General features: G+C 39.2%; 1 protein-coding gene across 1 annotated transcript in view; it reads left to right on the top strand.

Moving 5' to 3' along the window:
- The window catches only part of SPTA1 (spectrin alpha, erythrocytic 1), a 98330-nt gene that overhangs the window by 46172 nt on the left and 34645 nt on the right, over nucleotides 1-17513 (top strand). Inside the window, exons 28-39 of the mRNA XM_069062813.1 lie at nucleotides 1364-1545; nucleotides 2539-2638; nucleotides 2741-2938; nucleotides 3895-4038; nucleotides 6681-6784; nucleotides 9973-10135; nucleotides 10476-10607; nucleotides 11316-11453; nucleotides 12737-12841; nucleotides 14693-14901; nucleotides 16502-16622; nucleotides 17296-17417. Coding sequence (XP_068918914.1) covers nucleotides 1364-1545; nucleotides 2539-2638; nucleotides 2741-2938; nucleotides 3895-4038; nucleotides 6681-6784; nucleotides 9973-10135; nucleotides 10476-10607; nucleotides 11316-11453; nucleotides 12737-12841; nucleotides 14693-14901; nucleotides 16502-16622; nucleotides 17296-17417 — 1718 coding nt within the window. The remainder of the gene's footprint in view (nucleotides 1-1363; nucleotides 1546-2538; nucleotides 2639-2740; nucleotides 2939-3894; nucleotides 4039-6680; nucleotides 6785-9972; nucleotides 10136-10475; nucleotides 10608-11315; nucleotides 11454-12736; nucleotides 12842-14692; nucleotides 14902-16501; nucleotides 16623-17295; nucleotides 17418-17513) is intronic.

Here is a 17513-nt window from a genome sequence, read left to right as displayed (position 1 = left end):
AGAGAGAGAGACAGAGAGAGAGAGAGAGACAGAGAGAGAGAGAAAGAGAGAGACAGAGAGAGAGAGAGAGAGAGAGACAGAGAGAGAGAGAGAGAGAGAGAGAGAGAGAGAGAGAGAGAGAGAGAGAGAGAGAGAGAGAGAGAGAGAGAGAGAGAGAGAGAAAGAACTATAGCAATTGTCAATATAATTAAAGTCTTTCAGGACTACTTCCAAGGTAATTTTAGAATGTTTACTGAACTATTATTCTAATTCTTCCTTCTGCATAAGTGGTCTGTAGTATATATTCCTATGACTAAAGAATTTCTGTTTTTCTCTTCCTTGAATTTTATACAATTTTTTTTATCATCCCCTCCTTAAACTCCTAGATTTCCTCACATAAATATGATATATCCTCTTAATATTCAGTGCTATTCTACTACCTCTTTTATATATTGTGTTCCTCCTGAATGGTATACAGTTGACCCTGGCTACTCAAATGTTATTCCAGTAGACTATAAGCTCTTTCAGGACCTTCCAAGTTGGACAGACTTGAAATATAAGTCCAGTGACAGACTTTCTGTCTGCTGCCTGAGCACTAGCCTACTAGCTTTTGAAGATATTTGTCATTGTGTGTCTGACTGTAGAAGTGATGCTTTTTTTTTCTTTTTTTGCTATAGTAAGCCAGAAGACTACATTGTAGAAGGGTCACAATTTACCGTGGTAGACAGTCTGACAATGAAATAATTATACACTCTTCTGGTATATGAAAGAGATCCCATTTGAACAAGGCTTATTCTTGGCAAAACCATATTCTAGTTCTGGCTGCCTTTCTACTTCCACAAAGGGAGTAACTAGGTGGCACAGTGGATAGAACACTGGATGTGGAGTCATGGTGACCTTATTTCAATCTAGCCTCAGACACGTACTAGCTATGTGACCCTGGGCAAGTAACTTATCCTCTGTTTGCCTCAGTTTCCTAACCCATAAAACAAAGATAATAATAACATCTATCTCAGAGAATTGTTGTGAGGATCAAATGACTTGTATTGAAAACATTAAAGTGCCATATAAATTCTAGTTATTATTAATTATATAAAATATGTGAAAATACTTTTAATATAATTTGCTATAAAAATATGAGAATTATTGCTGTTATTTTAACCAAGTTGAAAATGATTGAGTTTTTCATGTTTACCTCATTGGCATTTCTCATAAAAGCCATGGTAGTTTGAGGATAGTGTACTCAAAATGTAGAATTTGGATGAGCATGTTAACAAGGGCACCTGAGGGCTGGACCTAAGTATCATGCTAAATGCATGCTATAATAGGACATGATCTGTTAGACTAAAGGCATTTGATGAGTAGGATTCTGGTACTTTCCTAGGTGATTACTTTGGGAGAAACAGCAGAAAGGCTCATTGAGTCCCACCCAGATGCCACTGATGACCTGCGGCGGCAGCGGTCAGAACTTGAAGGGGCCTGGGATAACTTGCTTCGGCACACGGAAGAAAGAAAAGATGACCTGAGTGAGGCACAGAAGCTCTACTTATTCCTCAATCAGGCCAGGTTGGTGCAGAGCCACTTGTCGGGGGCGAGGATGGGGAGGGTGACGATTACACAGGGGTGACCATTATGGATGAGAAATTGTTCCTGTCCAGGGCACTTCTCTGTCCTGTGACATTGCTGAGGTCTAAAGGTATTGCCATTCCTTAGGAAAGGTATCAAAATAAATTCAGGTCACTTGTCAAAAAATCAAGAGGTTGGGTATAGAAGAAAGAACCCACAAGTAGAAATTAAGAGACCCAGTTTCAAATCCCCACTCTGGGCCACCTTACCTCTCTGAGACTCTGAGTAGGTCGACTTACTATATGGCCTCTAAGGTGCCTTCTAGCTTAAAATCTATAATCCTATGATTTTAGGAAAGGGTTAGACCGATGAACTCCATAAAACTATTAATTTTATTCTATGTAGTTTATAAATGGAACAACTAAAGCCCAACAAAGTCAAGGAAAGTCAAAGTCCCTATAAGTAATACACCTAAGTTCTAGATTTGAAACCCAGGCCTCTCAGCCCCAAATTTCATGCCAATTCTATGATATTCTTAAGTCACTCAGTTATACTACCTACCTTACTGAGTTGCTATGAGGAAAGTTAATTGGGAATCTTAAAGAACTATTAAAATGTGAGATGCTATTTGTAGAGGAGTTATAAGGTGAGTGAGAAACAGGTTTTACAATTAGCTTCTAAAGATCTAATAGTCTTTTCTCACTCCTTACCCTTCTTGATCTCTCTGCAGCATTTGACTCTGTTGATTGCCTAGGTCTCCTAGACACTTATTTCTCTCTGGTTTTTCATGAGTCTACTTCCTCTTGGCTCTTTTCCTAATTGTCTGTCACTAATTCTGTCCCTCCACAGTCTCCTTTGCTAGATCGTTATTCACAACATGCCCCTTAATTACAGATATACCCCCTCCCAAGGCTCTGCTTTGGCCCTCTTCTCATCAAGAATAGAGAGGTCTCTCCCCATTTCAACTTATGAATACAATTTTTTTCACCATAGGGAAATACTGACATGGATCAATGGCATTCGTGGCCCTGTGTCATCAGTAGAATTGGCTGAAGACCTTACAGGGACTGAGCTCTTACTAGAGAGACATCAGGTAGGGCCATATCCATCAACAATATTTTCCTTTGAAGTATTTGTCCTGATTCTGGCTGGGTTCATCTTCTGATATGAATTGTGTCTTCCTCCCAACTGGTAGGAACACTGTGATGAGATGAAGGCTGAGGCTCCGACTTTCCAGGCCTTGGAAGACTTTGGTATAGACCTTCTGAGTAGTGGGCACTTTGCTGGGCCTGAGATAGAAGGGAAGCTGCAATATGTGAAACTTGAGAGAGATGATCTGGAGAAATCTTGGGAGCGGCGAAAGAAGATGCTTGATCAATGTCTGGATTTCCAGGTATGGCCAGTTTCTGCTCCCAGAGCAATGATTGGATCTTGGCTTTGATCAGTCATACATATAAAATTTGAGTTCATTGTGAGATCTTCCTAGAATACTGGCCTTCCTCTGTGATTTGCAAAGATTCAGATCTTGTTTATCTCCTTTGTGAGTTGATAATACTTCTTAACCTCAGGTTTGAGGAGCTTAACCTCCTCAAACTATAGACAAAAGAACTAAAAAAGAAAGGGATTGGAATTGACTACAGAGTGTGGTGATTGTGTATTCAAGTATGTTAAATTATGTGTTTCCAGTTGTATTCTAAAGGGAAGGAAGGAAGGAATGAAGGAAATAAGAAGGATAAAAGGAAGGACTTATTACATTCTTACAATGTGCCAGGCATTGTGATAAGTGTTAGGGATTCAAATACAAGCTAAAAAAGAAAGTCCCTGACCTCAAGGAGCTTGCATTCTGCTGGGGGAAGACAATAAACAAAAGGGAGCTGAAAAGTATAGGGGTGGAAGTGGGGCAGGTTTAAAGTTCAGAAGCCAGGAATAGCACCAGGAGGAAATGAAGGCTAACCTAGAACACCCACCCCCCCAAAAATGGAATAGGGACTCACCAATGGGAGGAGGAGACAGGCCTTACACAGTTCCAGATTGAGAAGCTACAGGGGTGGATGGGTGTTCTAGGACAAGGAAATCCCGGGCACTGAAGGAAGCTACAGGATAGAGGGAGGAAAGAAGGAAGATAAAAGAATGAATGAAAGAAATAAACCTAGAAAGATAGCCAGACTATAAAAGGTGCATTAAATACTTGAATGACAAGTCTGTTTCCCTTGATGTTAATCCTACTTCTTCATGCAGCACATCAGGAACTGTGATGTTGACTTCTGAATGTGGTGACTCCACTGTCATTGTTGGAGAAAAGACTGCATTATAGAAATATTAACAGACTTTTTCTTTTTATTCCCACAGATATTCCAGGGAGACTGTGATCAAGCTGAGAGCTGGATGGTGGCCCGAGAGAGTTCCCTGAGGACAGAGGACAAAAGCTCCCTAGATAGTCTGGAGGCCTTGATGAAGAAGCGTGATGATTTAGATAAGGCAATCAATGCCCAGGTATACAGACCAAACAGTGTCTCTGATGTCTTGACCCCCTGGGAGCCATTTACTATGTCTACATGAAGGGTTATCCTATAGTATTGGGATTTGGGAAACTGGGGTGAGACCAGCTAAACAATCTGCTTAACGCCTGGAACCAAGAAAATGCAGAGATAGGGTCAGCTAGAGTCACATTCATGATGGTCTGAGTGGTGGAGTAAGAGAAGACTAGAGAGAGAATCAAGACAACTGATTTTTTAATCCCAACTCCATGATTTATTTACTCAATCATCTTGTTCAGGTGACTCAAACTCTTTGAACCTCAGTGTACTCATTTGTTAAATTAGGGGGTTGGATTGACTTACCTCTAAGTGTCTTTCTCTTTAAATCCTATAATCTTCTCTAAACCTCAGTTTCCCCATAAGTAAATGAGGAAACTAGTACTTGTACTACCTATTTCTCTAGTTTTGTTTTGGGGAATTCTTAATATTAATATTCTCTAAATATTAAATAAGGAGTGGACAACTAGGTGGTAGAGTGAACTGAGCACTGACCCTGGACTCAGGAGGACCTGAGTTCAAATCCAGCCTCAGACACTTAACACTTACTAGCCGTGTGACGCTGGGCAAGTCACTTAACTCCAATTGCCCTCCAAAAAGCGAAAAAAAAATTAAAGAAGGAAAGAAACATTTGTTAAAGGACTGCTATGTGCTGGCTAAAGCTAAGTGCTTTACAAATATTCTCTCATTTGATCCTTACAACAGCCCTAGGAGGCAGGTACTTTTGTGATCCCCATTTTACAGAAGAAAGTTAGGCAGGAATAGGCTGTGACTTTCTCAGGGTCATACAATTAGCAAATGTCCATAATCAGATTTAAACTTAAGTCTTCCTAAATCCAGGCCCAGAGCTCTATCTACTGCAACCCCTTAGTTGCCCCTCATTAAAAATGGAAATGAACAATATCTATACCTATATCCATATCCATATCTACATCATATGTGTGTGCATGTATGCATGTGTATGTATGTATATGTGTATGTATGGAGAGACAGACAGACAGAGACAGAGACAGAGAGACAGAGACAGAGAGGGACAGATGATATAGAGTACTCACGGATCTCATTGAGGCTTGAATTGGGGAGTCAAGTTACCTCTTGAGTGAAAGGTTAAGTGTTTCCAGTCTCCTTAGTTAGGTAGGTTCTGGCCAATTGAAATTTCTGTTCAGTTTAGGGTTTGGAGTATAACTAAGTTATAGTTAGAACAGATGTCATAAATTCTCAAAATTATGCAGTTCCTCTAAATTTACCTTTCATTTCTAGAGCATAAAAATGTATAGGGAAACCCTTAGTAAAACAAAATATATATACATATGTTATTTATCAATATCATATACTTTATATGTTTTATCTTATGTTGTAGGTAGATATATTGTGTGTTATATAACACATTAAATACACGTGCCACATACATTTCTGCTATGTATGACATATATGTATCATATCTTGTCATATGCCCTATATGCATACATACTTATTTGGGGAGTTAGGATGTTCATATAATCATGTATGTGTGTGTTTATGTATGTGTACATAAAATCTATTATCTAAAAATGTGTTTGGGAGATGGGGATATATGTGTATATACATGTATATGAAAAATATATGCATATATATGTATATGTGTATATCCATATATCCATATCCCAATTTCCAAAACAAATGAATTTTATATGATTGTTCACATAGAAGAAATCATCCTAGAATTCTAGGATTCCATTAAATCACAAGCTCTTCGGTCTCCTTTTAAATATGATCAGTTAAAAAAAATGATTTACATACATCTCTTCAAGAATACACACAGGGTACAGATTTATGGATCATTACTTGTAAATTTTTCATATTATTCATTACAAATCATGAATGCCAGCTGTGTAAGAGAGTTATTAAATGGTCTGCAAATGGGAGGAAAAAATGCTTTTTCAAACCTGGACCAGAGCCAGATGGGGCAGGCAAAAGAAAAAATGAGGAAGAAGAAAGGAAGAAAAGATCTTTCTTGTGTAGTGTATGGTTGTTTTTGTCTCCACTCAGTGCATTTTGAAAATGAATGAATTAATGAAAAAGCATTAATAAGTGCTTTCTAGGTGCTAAGCCCTGTTCATACAAAAAGAAATATAATAAGAAAATTCAAAATGTAATGCAAAATGAACAGCTAGACAGTCCCTGCCCTCAAGAAGCATACATTCTAATGGGACGTGCAACTCATATAGAAAAGTTCATCTGTAAGATTAATGGCAAGGCCCAGTATCCTTCAGCATCATCAACAGAGCAGATAGAAAGGACTTCTTCCTCTTTCCCAAGATATAAACAGGCAGGATAGCTAAGAAGGAGGACTTGGTTAAGTTTGACAATTAAGTCTTAGGCGGGGAGGATGGAGTATCTGTGCCATACAAATCAATTTACTCTCAATAACTCTGTAACTATAGTACTTGATCCTCATCCATAGTGCTAGATGAAGAAATTGAGCCTTAGAGATATAAAGTCAAATGACCATAGCTATATGACTATTAGCAATCATAGCTGGGATATGACCCAGGTACCCTGACTCCCAGCTCAACATTCTTTCCCTTACACCATGTTGCCTTTCACTTTTCCTTTGTCCAGGAAGAAAAGATCAATTCACTGAAAAGTTTTGCAGAGCGACTCATAGATGACAACCACTATGCCAAGGAAGAGATTGCTGACAGGCTCCAGAAAGTGCTGAACAGGTCAGGCATCATCAATCATTTCCTTCTACGATATGCAATTTTTAGTGGCTAATGGTTTCCCTCTCCAAGATTATTTGCCAGGTGGGGTCAGATGGTTACCTAGTTAATTAAAAAGTATTTATCAAGCATCTATTTTGTTCCAAGAATTGTGCTAGGGATAAAAAGATGAAAATTTTTAAGAAGTCCTGCCCCTCCAGAGCTTAGTTTAAAGAGGCATTTAGCATTCTATTTGGTTATTAATCCATGGTAAACCCTGGTACAACTCATTGGCTTAACTGTTAGAGAGTACAAAAATGCCCTCTGTGCAAGGAAATTTTTTCCCCCAAAACAAAAGCATTTGAGGTACTGGGTATATATTGGTGGGCCATTAGCCTAGAGAACATTGCAAACATGAATGTAGTATAGGAAAGGAACAATTTGATTTTTGTCCTTATAGAGATTCAGGAGACTAGATGACTTTATGAAAGGGGACCAAAGTGATAGAACCCTGGGGTGAATGTGAAGGCAATAAGCTGGGAAAGTTATGTGTTTTGATGATTTAGATCTATACTAAACCTCAAAGTAAGATTAAAAAATATGTGTCTCACCTTTCCCTGGATGTAGGCACCTTGTGGCAAAGCCCTTTTACCTTCTACTAGTTAATATCTCCACCTCTACCATTTCATAGGAAAATTGATTTTAAAGCTAGAAGAGGTTTTAAAGCATCTACTCTCACCTCATTTTACATAAAAGGAAATTGAGTCCCAAAGAGGATAAATGACTTACCTAAGCAATTTCACAAAGGTAGCAAATGGTCTAACTGGGCCTTGTGTGCTCATATTTTAAGTCTAGCTCCTTGCTCCACTCTGGATGACTGACAGAGAAACTTGAAGGGGCACATAGGAGTCAGGGAAACTTAGATTCAAGTAACAAATGGCAGTGGCAGCATGAATGTCATCAGATGTGTGTGTGTTTGTGTGTGTGTGTGTGTGTGTGTGTGTGTGTGTACGCATGTTACAGCAGACAGAGCATCCTAGAATTCCACCCTTGGCCCATGTGAAGCAGTATGTCTAGAACTTGAGATGAAGTTGGGCATCATTGATTCTGAGAATTCTATTCAATTCCCCAGGAATTTCCTGAGTTCTTTTTTCTTCATGGCATGGTGTGATAGATAGTGAAGGACAGACAAAAATGAATGTGACACAGTCCCTGCTTTCAAATGCCATGTAATCTTGTACTCAGAATGAGTCACAAATGTGAGGAGCCAGAATACAAAGAGAAGTGGGAAAGAACCTAAAGCAGCACTGTGCCATGAATGGGAAAAGTACTGGATTCTGAGTCCGAGGATCTGTGTTGGATTCTGTGTTCAGAGATTTACTAGCTATGTGACCTTAGACTTACCTCTCTGGACCTCAGTTTCCTACAAAATGAAGAGATGGAAATAGGTGAACTCTAAATAGATGAACTTATAGCTTTAAATCCCTGCCCCTGTGATCTACCAGGAGGGAGAGATCATTTTTGGCTAAGGACTTGCAGTGGACAGCCTGAAAGGAGACAAGAGCTCCCAGATGATCATAGGGGGATTTTAAATGAGATATGCAGAAGAGGGGGGCCTACTCTGAGAGATGAGTGGAAAAAAAGAGGCGGGTTCTGGGAATAAACTATGGCTCTCATCACTGTCATTTTCATTACCAGAAAACCTTTAATAAATGCCAAATCACACATGATGCTGGTCTTGAATATGAGACCTTCCACAAATAGTCAATCATTCAAAAAAATTTAAGTGCTAACTATGTGCCAGGCACTGTGTGTTGATTAAACTAAAATTTGCACAGAGTAAGCTTCATAGTTACAGCCTCTTCATCTGCTGGGATTTGTAGAGGGGGGTTATCTCATTTGTAAAAAAAAATGGTTTATAGAAGTATAAAATGTTTACAGTTGGAATGGAGCTGTGAAGATCATTTAGACCCAATACCAAGACCTGCACTTAGATGTTCAATAAATGTTCGTTGGATTAATAAATAAATTACCAATTAGTTTTCTGAAGGAATTGCTGTAGTCCAATTTCCCATGTAGTTCAGGATTCTCTTTTATAACACCCCTTTAAAATGGTAATATAACCCCTGTAATGAACAATTGCATAAAAATCATACAGGAATAATATTAAGACCAATAACTTAATAAAAATAAATTTAATATCCCAGGGCTTTACTTTAGAACATGAGGGCTATTGAGTTGAACTGTTTTCCTGGATAAAGAGAGTGGGGTGGTAAAAGGACCATGGCTTTCTAAGAGCAGGCCAGTAGAACTTTTCTTAAAGCAACATAGATAGTACAGATACACATATAGTTACTGGGCATCTCCTTTAAGAAATCAATCTCTCTTTCCTCTCCATCTCAAAGGTGTCTTATGTATTCCACTGGAACAATGGCTAGCTCCTATTAGGATTAGCCTTATAGGTGCACTAATCTAAATTTCCAGATAAAAGATGGTGTTTTATTAGTCTATAAGAAAGGACAGAAGTGATGAGGGCTTAAAAGAAGTGGATAATGACAAATGTCACTTCTCATTTTACCTGAAATGGAGGCCAATTTCTGAGATGAAGGTACTCGAACCAAGAGAGGGAAGATACTAGCCCTCTTTCCCAAGAGGTTGGCAATCAGGGACAACTGCTTTGCTATGATCAATTTAGGGGAGATTTCTAGAAGAGATAGACATTGGGGAGCCATTTGAGTAACATTAGCTACTATTTATATAGCACTTTAAGGTTTGCAAAAAGTTTTAGAAATGCTATTTCAGTTGATCCTTACAATAACCCTAAAATGCAGGTGCAATTATTCTTATTTTACAGATGAGGAAACTGAGGAACAGAGCAGTTAAGCAACTTGTCTAGGATTGCACAGATCTAAAGTGTCAGAGGCAGGATTCAAACTCACTTCTTCATGTCCCAAATTCTAGCATTCTATGTATTACACCATCTAGCTGAAAGACTATTTTGAGAGGGGAGGTCAAAGAGGATATCTTAGGAATATGCCCAATATGGAAATAAGGAAGTGGATGACAGAATGGAAGGGCTTCAAACAGGTAAGTCTGAGAGGAACAGAAAGGCCACATTGGAATATAAAGAGAGGTGAGGGCTAGAGAAACCAGAGTCCCCTAGGGAAGGATTTTGAGCTAAAAGAGTGACCTTGGTTGGCCTCTTCCATCAGGTGGAATGCTCTCAAAGAACAGATGATTGCAGACAGAGCCAAGCTCGGGGATTATGCAGACCTAAAACAGTTCTACCGAGACATTGAAGATCTGGAAGACTGGATCAGTGAGATGCTGCCCACAGCTTGTGATGAGTCCTACAAAGACCCTACTAATATCCAGGTTGGTTCATGGTGGTTTGTTAAATTTCTGGCATGGGTCCATTTCCTGAGTGTAGCCTACTAATCATTCAGCCATTCCTTGAGTGTTAAACAACCTAGGTAAGAGGAAGGGGAGGACGACTGAGAGATCCAGAGGAAGAGCCATATTGGCCTTGTCCTCTGGGATTACTCAATGTAATTAATGAAGGGTTTTTATACCCAAGAGGGGCCACCAACCCCTAGAAATTCTCCACTTGGATGATTTGCCTAGTGAGCCTTTCCCAATGAATGTGGAGAATGCCTTATACCCTCTTTTCCAGAAAGGTTGGTTGGTAATACTTTTGCCTCTGTTTTGTCTCCAGAGAAAATACTTGAAACATCAGGCATTTGAAAATGAAGTCTTTGGCCGGACTGACCAAGTTGAAGGTGTCATCAGTCTGGGGAACTCCCTTATTGATCGGAGAGCATGTGATGGCCAGGAGGAAGATGTGAAGGTATAGGGGTAATGCCCTCAGATCATGGCAGGGGGCTGGAGGTAGGGGATTTATGTATTCTAAGAAGGCAAGTGGCTTAAACTTCTTATCCTTTCCTATTTCTAGGAATGGGGATGATTTTAGTTAGCATTCCTATTAGATGATCTGTCTATTGCATGTAGGAGGCCTGTCTCAGGCTTTTTCATCCTGGGATCACAAACCTTTTCTTTTTCCTTTCCCCAAAACAATATTTTGGGCTTCCATAAAATCCTTTCTCTCACATTTTATACTTTTCAAAAAGTTGGAAAATTAGACTACCATTACAATGATCTATACTCAGCATGCCCTATGTTCATGTGACCGGTTCAGAACTCCTCCCTCCCAGGACCCTCTTCTATTTCCCTAGTTGATCTGACTCCCAGTGTTAGAACCACTAACCTAGAATGACAAAGGAGTATCTCACTCCTTTCCCAGTTCCTTCCTCCACCCCCATCACTCTCTCAGATTCTCCTGGGGTCTAGTTTCCACATATCAAAAAGGTGATAGATAGATAGATAGATAGATAGATAGATAGATAGATAGATAGATAGATAGATAGATGGATATATATATATAAATATAGATACAGAGATATAGAGATACACCGAACTATACACACATATGCATATATGTATACATGCATACATGTATGTACATATGTGTGTATACACACATTCATATCTTTGGCAGGAACGACTGTCTGGGCTGAATGAACGCTGGAACTACCTTCTGGAGAAAACCAAAGACAAAGGGCAGAAGCTGAACGAGGCAAGCCGGCAACAGAGATTCAACACTGGCATCCGTGACTTTGAATTCTGGCTCTCTGAGGTAATCTGTCTAGAGGCAAGAGGTAGAGAGAAAGATGATGGGAGTAGAAGATAACCTAAGTAGGACGATGGGGAGAGGTTAGCATTTTGTAATGATAATAATGAAAAATACTAGGATCTTCCCAAGAAAGAGGTGGTTGAGATAGGAAGTGAGCACCATTATAATTATGAGTTTTGGCCACGATGATGGGAGGTTGTGGGCAGTAGACAGTCAAGAAGAGAAAGGAAGCAGAGCCCAGTCTAGTCAAGACTGAGAATAACAGAAAGGAAGGCATAATGAGAAAGCACAGGCCTTCAGTTGGACATGAGTTTTGGGAACCCAGGAAAGAAGTGATTTTAGAGCAACTTAAAGTCTAAATGTTACTCCCAAATTCCACCACATCCCTGCATACACAATTGTATTCCATAGTTGGATTATTTTCTATAATTATATATATTTTCTATATTCTTGTTAGCTTTTCTTCTATGCCATAATGTAGATAAAATATATAATGTTACAAAATAGGATGCTGGGAGAGACCTTAGGCATCTTGTCCAGTCACATCATTTTAAACATGAAGCTCAAAGTGACTGGCTAAGTAATTTTTCCCTTCCCAAGTTTTCCAAGTCTATAGCCAACCTAGCTTTTAATTTTTTTAAATCATCTTCCTTTATTCGATAGCTTCTTAAAGCCTTTACCAGGTCAAATGAAATAACATATGTAAAGTGCTTTGCAAACCTTAAAGTGCTTTGTAAATGCCAGTTCTTATTGTTGTCAGTAGTAGTCTCATTAGTATCTCCCCATCTCCCCCTCATGGTCCCTCCTCCCCCAGCAAATGGCTATTGGGACTCTCTTTACTTATGGTTTCATTCTGGCGTTGATGTTGATCTGAAAGACTGGAAGTACAAGAAAGCAGGAAGAGTATTCAGAACAGCAAGACCAGGTCATTTGGTACCATTGTTAGCTTATTAGCCCCTCCAAACAACTGTTTGACTTTTTCTAATTCTTCATGATTTTCTTGGATTTTCCCAGGTCCTCTTGAGAGGTACAAACTTTCTGTTAGAAAAATATTATGGGTCTTTTCTTCTTTTCATTATATTGGTGATAATTGGATTGAGAAGATCAAGCCTAAGGTGGATATGAGCCCATAGATTCCTTGTTAACCTAGAAGGTCAGAGGGTCGCCACCCTCCTTGAAGAGTGATCTTTAACCAAATAACAGCTTTTCTCTTCACCATTTTTTCTATATATCTATCTTGTCTATGTACTTGTTCATTTGTTCATTCATTCATTTGTTTATTTAAGGCAGAGACCCTGCTGGCAATGAAAGATCAAGCCAGGGACTTGGCTTCAGCAGCCAACTTACTTAAGAAGCATCAACTGCTGGAAACAGAGATGTCAACTCGTGAGGTAAATGGCAGCTGAAACTCCTCTTCCCTCAGAATGGAGGTTTTCTAATATTTTCCCTCATTAGGCAGTGTTATAGAATGCCCTGTATCTTGGCCAATGAGCAAGCTGCTTTCCTGGCCGTAAACCTGGACTGCACAGCTTTGAAAAATTTAGTAAAGTGGAAAGGGCTTTGGATTTGTAATTTTTTTTAAAAAAAGCTTTTAAATGTTGATTTCAATAATAAATCATTTTTTTAAACAATCGGGGTTAAGTAACTTGCTTAAGGTTATACAGCCAGTTATTTCTGGGTTTGGTGCTAAGTATCCGAGCCCGGATTTGATCCCCTGGTCTTCCTGACACTGGGGCCGGTGCTCTTACTCGCTGTGCTACCTGGCCGCCCTTCAATAAGAAATCATTGCCACATTACTGTTGTGTGATCATAAGCAAATGTGTGGGCCTTTACTTGTAAGCTCATGAACAAGTCACAGGATGATAGTTATGAATGGAAGGAACCTTAAAGGCCACTGAATCCAAATTCCTTATTTCACAGATGAGGAAACTGAGACAGAGAGAGGTTAAGTGACTTTCCCAGGATCATGGGACTAGGAAGTGCCCAAGGAGGGATTGAACCCAGTTCTCCCTAATTCCAAGTCAATTGTTACTATAACTATAATTCACAGCTGTGCTTTAACAATCCTGTGAGGTATGCAATAGAAATGATGTTACAGTTAGAAGCAGAGGAGCCAGATGTCACAGTGGATAGAGTGCTGGACCTCAAGTCAAGAAGACCTGAACTGAAATCTAACTTCAGACACTGGCTAACTCACTGTGAACTCCTTGAGAACAGAAACCGACTTTTGGCCTTTCTTTTTATCTTCAGCACTTAACACAGAGCTTGGCATATAGTAGTTATTTAATAAGTGCTTGTTAAACTATTGACTTGATCTCTCTGCCTCAGTTTCCTCATCTGTTAAATGGAAAAATAATAGCCCTTAACTCCCAGAGATGCCGTGTAAATCAAATAAGATAACCTATAAAGTGTTTTGTAATTCTTTAAAGTTATTGCCTCAGTTTCACCTATGTGAGGATTTAAATAATATGTATAAGTACAATTGTTAAATAGTGACTATGTGTTGGAGGGGGTGGCCACTTCTGCCCAGTGGGGCTATTAAATTTTCAGGAGGTCAGAGGTCCTGGAATTGGTCGTGATCCATGTCATTTAAATATTTAAACGCTAGAAAGTACCCCAGTATTTTTTGTTGTTGATGATTATTTAGACTTTAAAAAATATTTTTAGTTTATGGAATAAAAAAGCATTTCCATAACACAGTACAACAAAAAAGATGATTGCATATGAACCTGCAAATCTACCACATATAACTTGCTATTCCCTTCAAATATATAACAAAATTATCATGTAAAATCTTAGAGCCTGATTTCAAAAATACCATTATTTGTGTATGATTTTCAAGAAATGATTGGATCGAATATTTTGAGTACTTACTATATACTGATGATTTTGCTGGTTGTGGTGGAGGGCTACACAAAAGATACTAAATGCGGAATGAACTCTCATCTTCAGGAGATTGCAGTCTAGTTGAGGGAGAGAGAGCACAGGAAAGAATTCGATATTAGTGAAAGATATGGTTTAGTGGCAAATTGCATGCTGTACATCAGTCTTGTACTTATATTATACCTTTCTTCCCAACAATTCTTCTCCAACTTGAACTGAAGAGGTTATAGGATTTTAAAAATAATAATAATAAAAGTCTTTGGCCAGCAAAGATGACACATTGGAGACTGGAGGTGTGGGGCGTGGGGGAGCTATCCGTAGTGCTGCCTCTGCTCATGGATCCCACTCTGGGTTTACAGGACTTTCTTAAGGATTTAAATGAGTTGGCCAATCACCTGATCGACAGTGGAGCTTTCAATGCTGATGAGATCAGGGAGAAACTGGAGAGTGTCAATAACCGATTCCTGAATGTTCAGAATCTGGCTGCTGCACATCACAAAAAGCTCAAGGAGGCCCATGCCCTTTTCCAGTTTTTCCAGGACCTGGATGATGAAGAATCCTGGATTAAGTATGTCCTGACATCTTTGACTAGCAGAGAGAACTGTGGACCCCTTCTCCCTAAGTGTCTGTCCTCAAATCCAGGAGTTCTTGACCTTTCATTATTCCATGGGGCCCTCTGGCAATCTGTTGTAAAAACACATGCATGCATGCATATATACATACACACACATATAACACATACATATACATTAGTGTATACATATGCATACACACATACATAGCATATACACATACATGAGAAATATATAATACACATTATGCATATCTGCAGATATAATATATAATAATGTGTGGGTATATAATTTGTGTATATAATATATGTACATATTGTATACTATATCATTATAATTTTATACATTATATAATATATACATACATACATTATACATGTGTATATACATAAGTATACAAATATGGAATACATGGAAATTCAGCTTTTCTTTCTTATATATTATTATAGAATACACACACATGTATATGCATTTTGTGCACACACAACATACATAGGCACATATACATACACACATACATGCATGTGTGTGTTTCATTGCTTCAGTCATGTCCAACTCGTGACCCCAATTGTGGTTTTCTTGGTAAAGGTACTGGAGTAGTTTGTCATTTCCTTCTCCAGACCATGTTATACATGAGGAACTGAGGGTTAAGTGACTAGCCTAGGGTCACAAAGCTAGTCTCTGAGGCTGGATTTGGACTCAGAAAGAGAAGTGTCCCTCACTCCACACCCAGCACTCTATCCACTATGTCACCTAACTGCTCCATATATACACACATATGCATACACATATGATTACATATGTACACACATATACATACACATATATATTAACTCCAGTTAGAAGTTATTGTAAATAAAGATACAATTTTCCCCTCCCATCTAAGTTCTCAGACTCAAGGTTAATAATAAGTTTCTAATCCCCACTACCGATTGCCATATTAGAGTATCTTGTAAGAAGGAATTCCCAACTTCCTGGCTGGCACCTCAGGGTCACGTATTTTATGTGTTATAGTTCAGGCCAATCTATTTTGGTCTCCGTGTCTCACATTGTTCATCTCTCCTCTTTCCTCCCTCTCCTTTTGTCTCTCTGTCTCTATTTCTGTCTCTCTGTGTCTCTCCATCTTGTTCTGTCTCTGTTTTTATGTGCCTATCTGTCTGTCTCTGTCTCTATCTCTCTCTGTCTCTGTCTCTCCCCACACCCCACCCCTCACCATACTTCAAAATAACAAAAAAAATTCTTGTCAGGATTTCCAGGCTGTTTAGAAAATAAGTGACAGGTATACTTGTCCTTGGAAGAGGGAGGGAAAACAGGGATGGGCAAGAGAAAAGAGTTTAACAGGAAAGGTGATTAGCAAAGCTTTGAGCACCCTAGGGGGCAGTGGGGAAATCAGTAAATGAAATAAAACTGTTGACAGAAGTCTGAGAAGGTCATTGTCAGTGGTTGCTCCAAATGACAGCAAACAACTGGTTGGGTACTTGTAACCTACATGTCCCTCATTTCCCAGAACTCTCCCTTCACCCTCTTTCCTTGGAGAACCTGGGTTCTGCTATAATATGAAATGTATCAGGTCTGGGTTTCTATCTTGGACCCCAGGGAAAAGCTGCTGCGAGTGAGCTCCAAGGACTATGGAAGGGACCTTCCTGGTGTGCAGAACTTACAGAGAAAACATAAACGCCTGGAGGGGGAGCTAGATGCCCATGAACCAGCCATCCAGGTAGGACCAGGGCTGTTCAGGTAAATGTTTAACATCTAATTCTCTAGGGAGAAAATGTATGCATGACATTTTTTTATTTTTGTTTTATTTTTATTTTAATCTGCATTATTAAAATTTTCTCCATCATTTTCTTAAATCCAGACACTCAGCAAAACATTAAAGCAATTCCTGATTAATAGCATTTGCCCATTTCCAAGGCCTAATAATCACACTGAAAAAATATAACAATTGACTCTCTTGAGCTGGCTCCAGCACACCCCTGGGAGGGTTGTCTTTCTAGGACCACTATCTTACTTAATTATTGATACCTTAACCTTAACAATAACAATGCATTTGCTATATTTAGGATAGAGCTAAGAGGCACCAGAGAAAATTGCCTATACATGGTCATAGTAGGTGGGAGGTGGATCTTTGCTCTATTATAAGATGTTAGTGAACAATTTGCAAAAACACCTATATAATTTGGTCAATATGGATGTCGTTGATGACTTTAATTTCTCCCAGTATATCTAAAATGGCTCTAAAAACTGAGGAGCTTAGGAGGGAAGGGAAAATCTGAAAATGGGGTAATATAGAGCTGTGGCTGAGATGGGAAATGACTCCAAAGTCATGGGATGATGGACAGATCATTCTAGAACTGCCTCAACATGGGACAAGGTCATTTAAATTACAGGGAGTGCTGGAGACTGCAGAAAAACTGGGAGACAGTGATGCTGTGGGGCGGGAGGAGATCCAGGAGAGGCTGGCTCAGCTGGTACAGCATTGGGATGAGCTGAAGGAGTTGGCCAAGATTCGGTGAGTGCCAGATGTTCAACTGAATTCTTTTCAGGAGCTGGAGGATAAGGGCACAGGATGGTAGCAATGATTGGCATATCCTCTTGAGGCTCCATC

Source organism: Petaurus breviceps, unplaced genomic scaffold (assembly GCF_028583685.1).
Source record: "Petaurus breviceps papuanus isolate PSGF00001 unplaced genomic scaffold, PetGlider_PUasm1.0 90510, whole genome shotgun sequence".
In the NCBI taxonomy this organism is placed as follows: Eukaryota; Metazoa; Chordata; class Mammalia; order Diprotodontia; family Petauridae; genus Petaurus; species Petaurus breviceps.
This window is presented reverse-complemented; position numbering and strand designations above follow the sequence as displayed.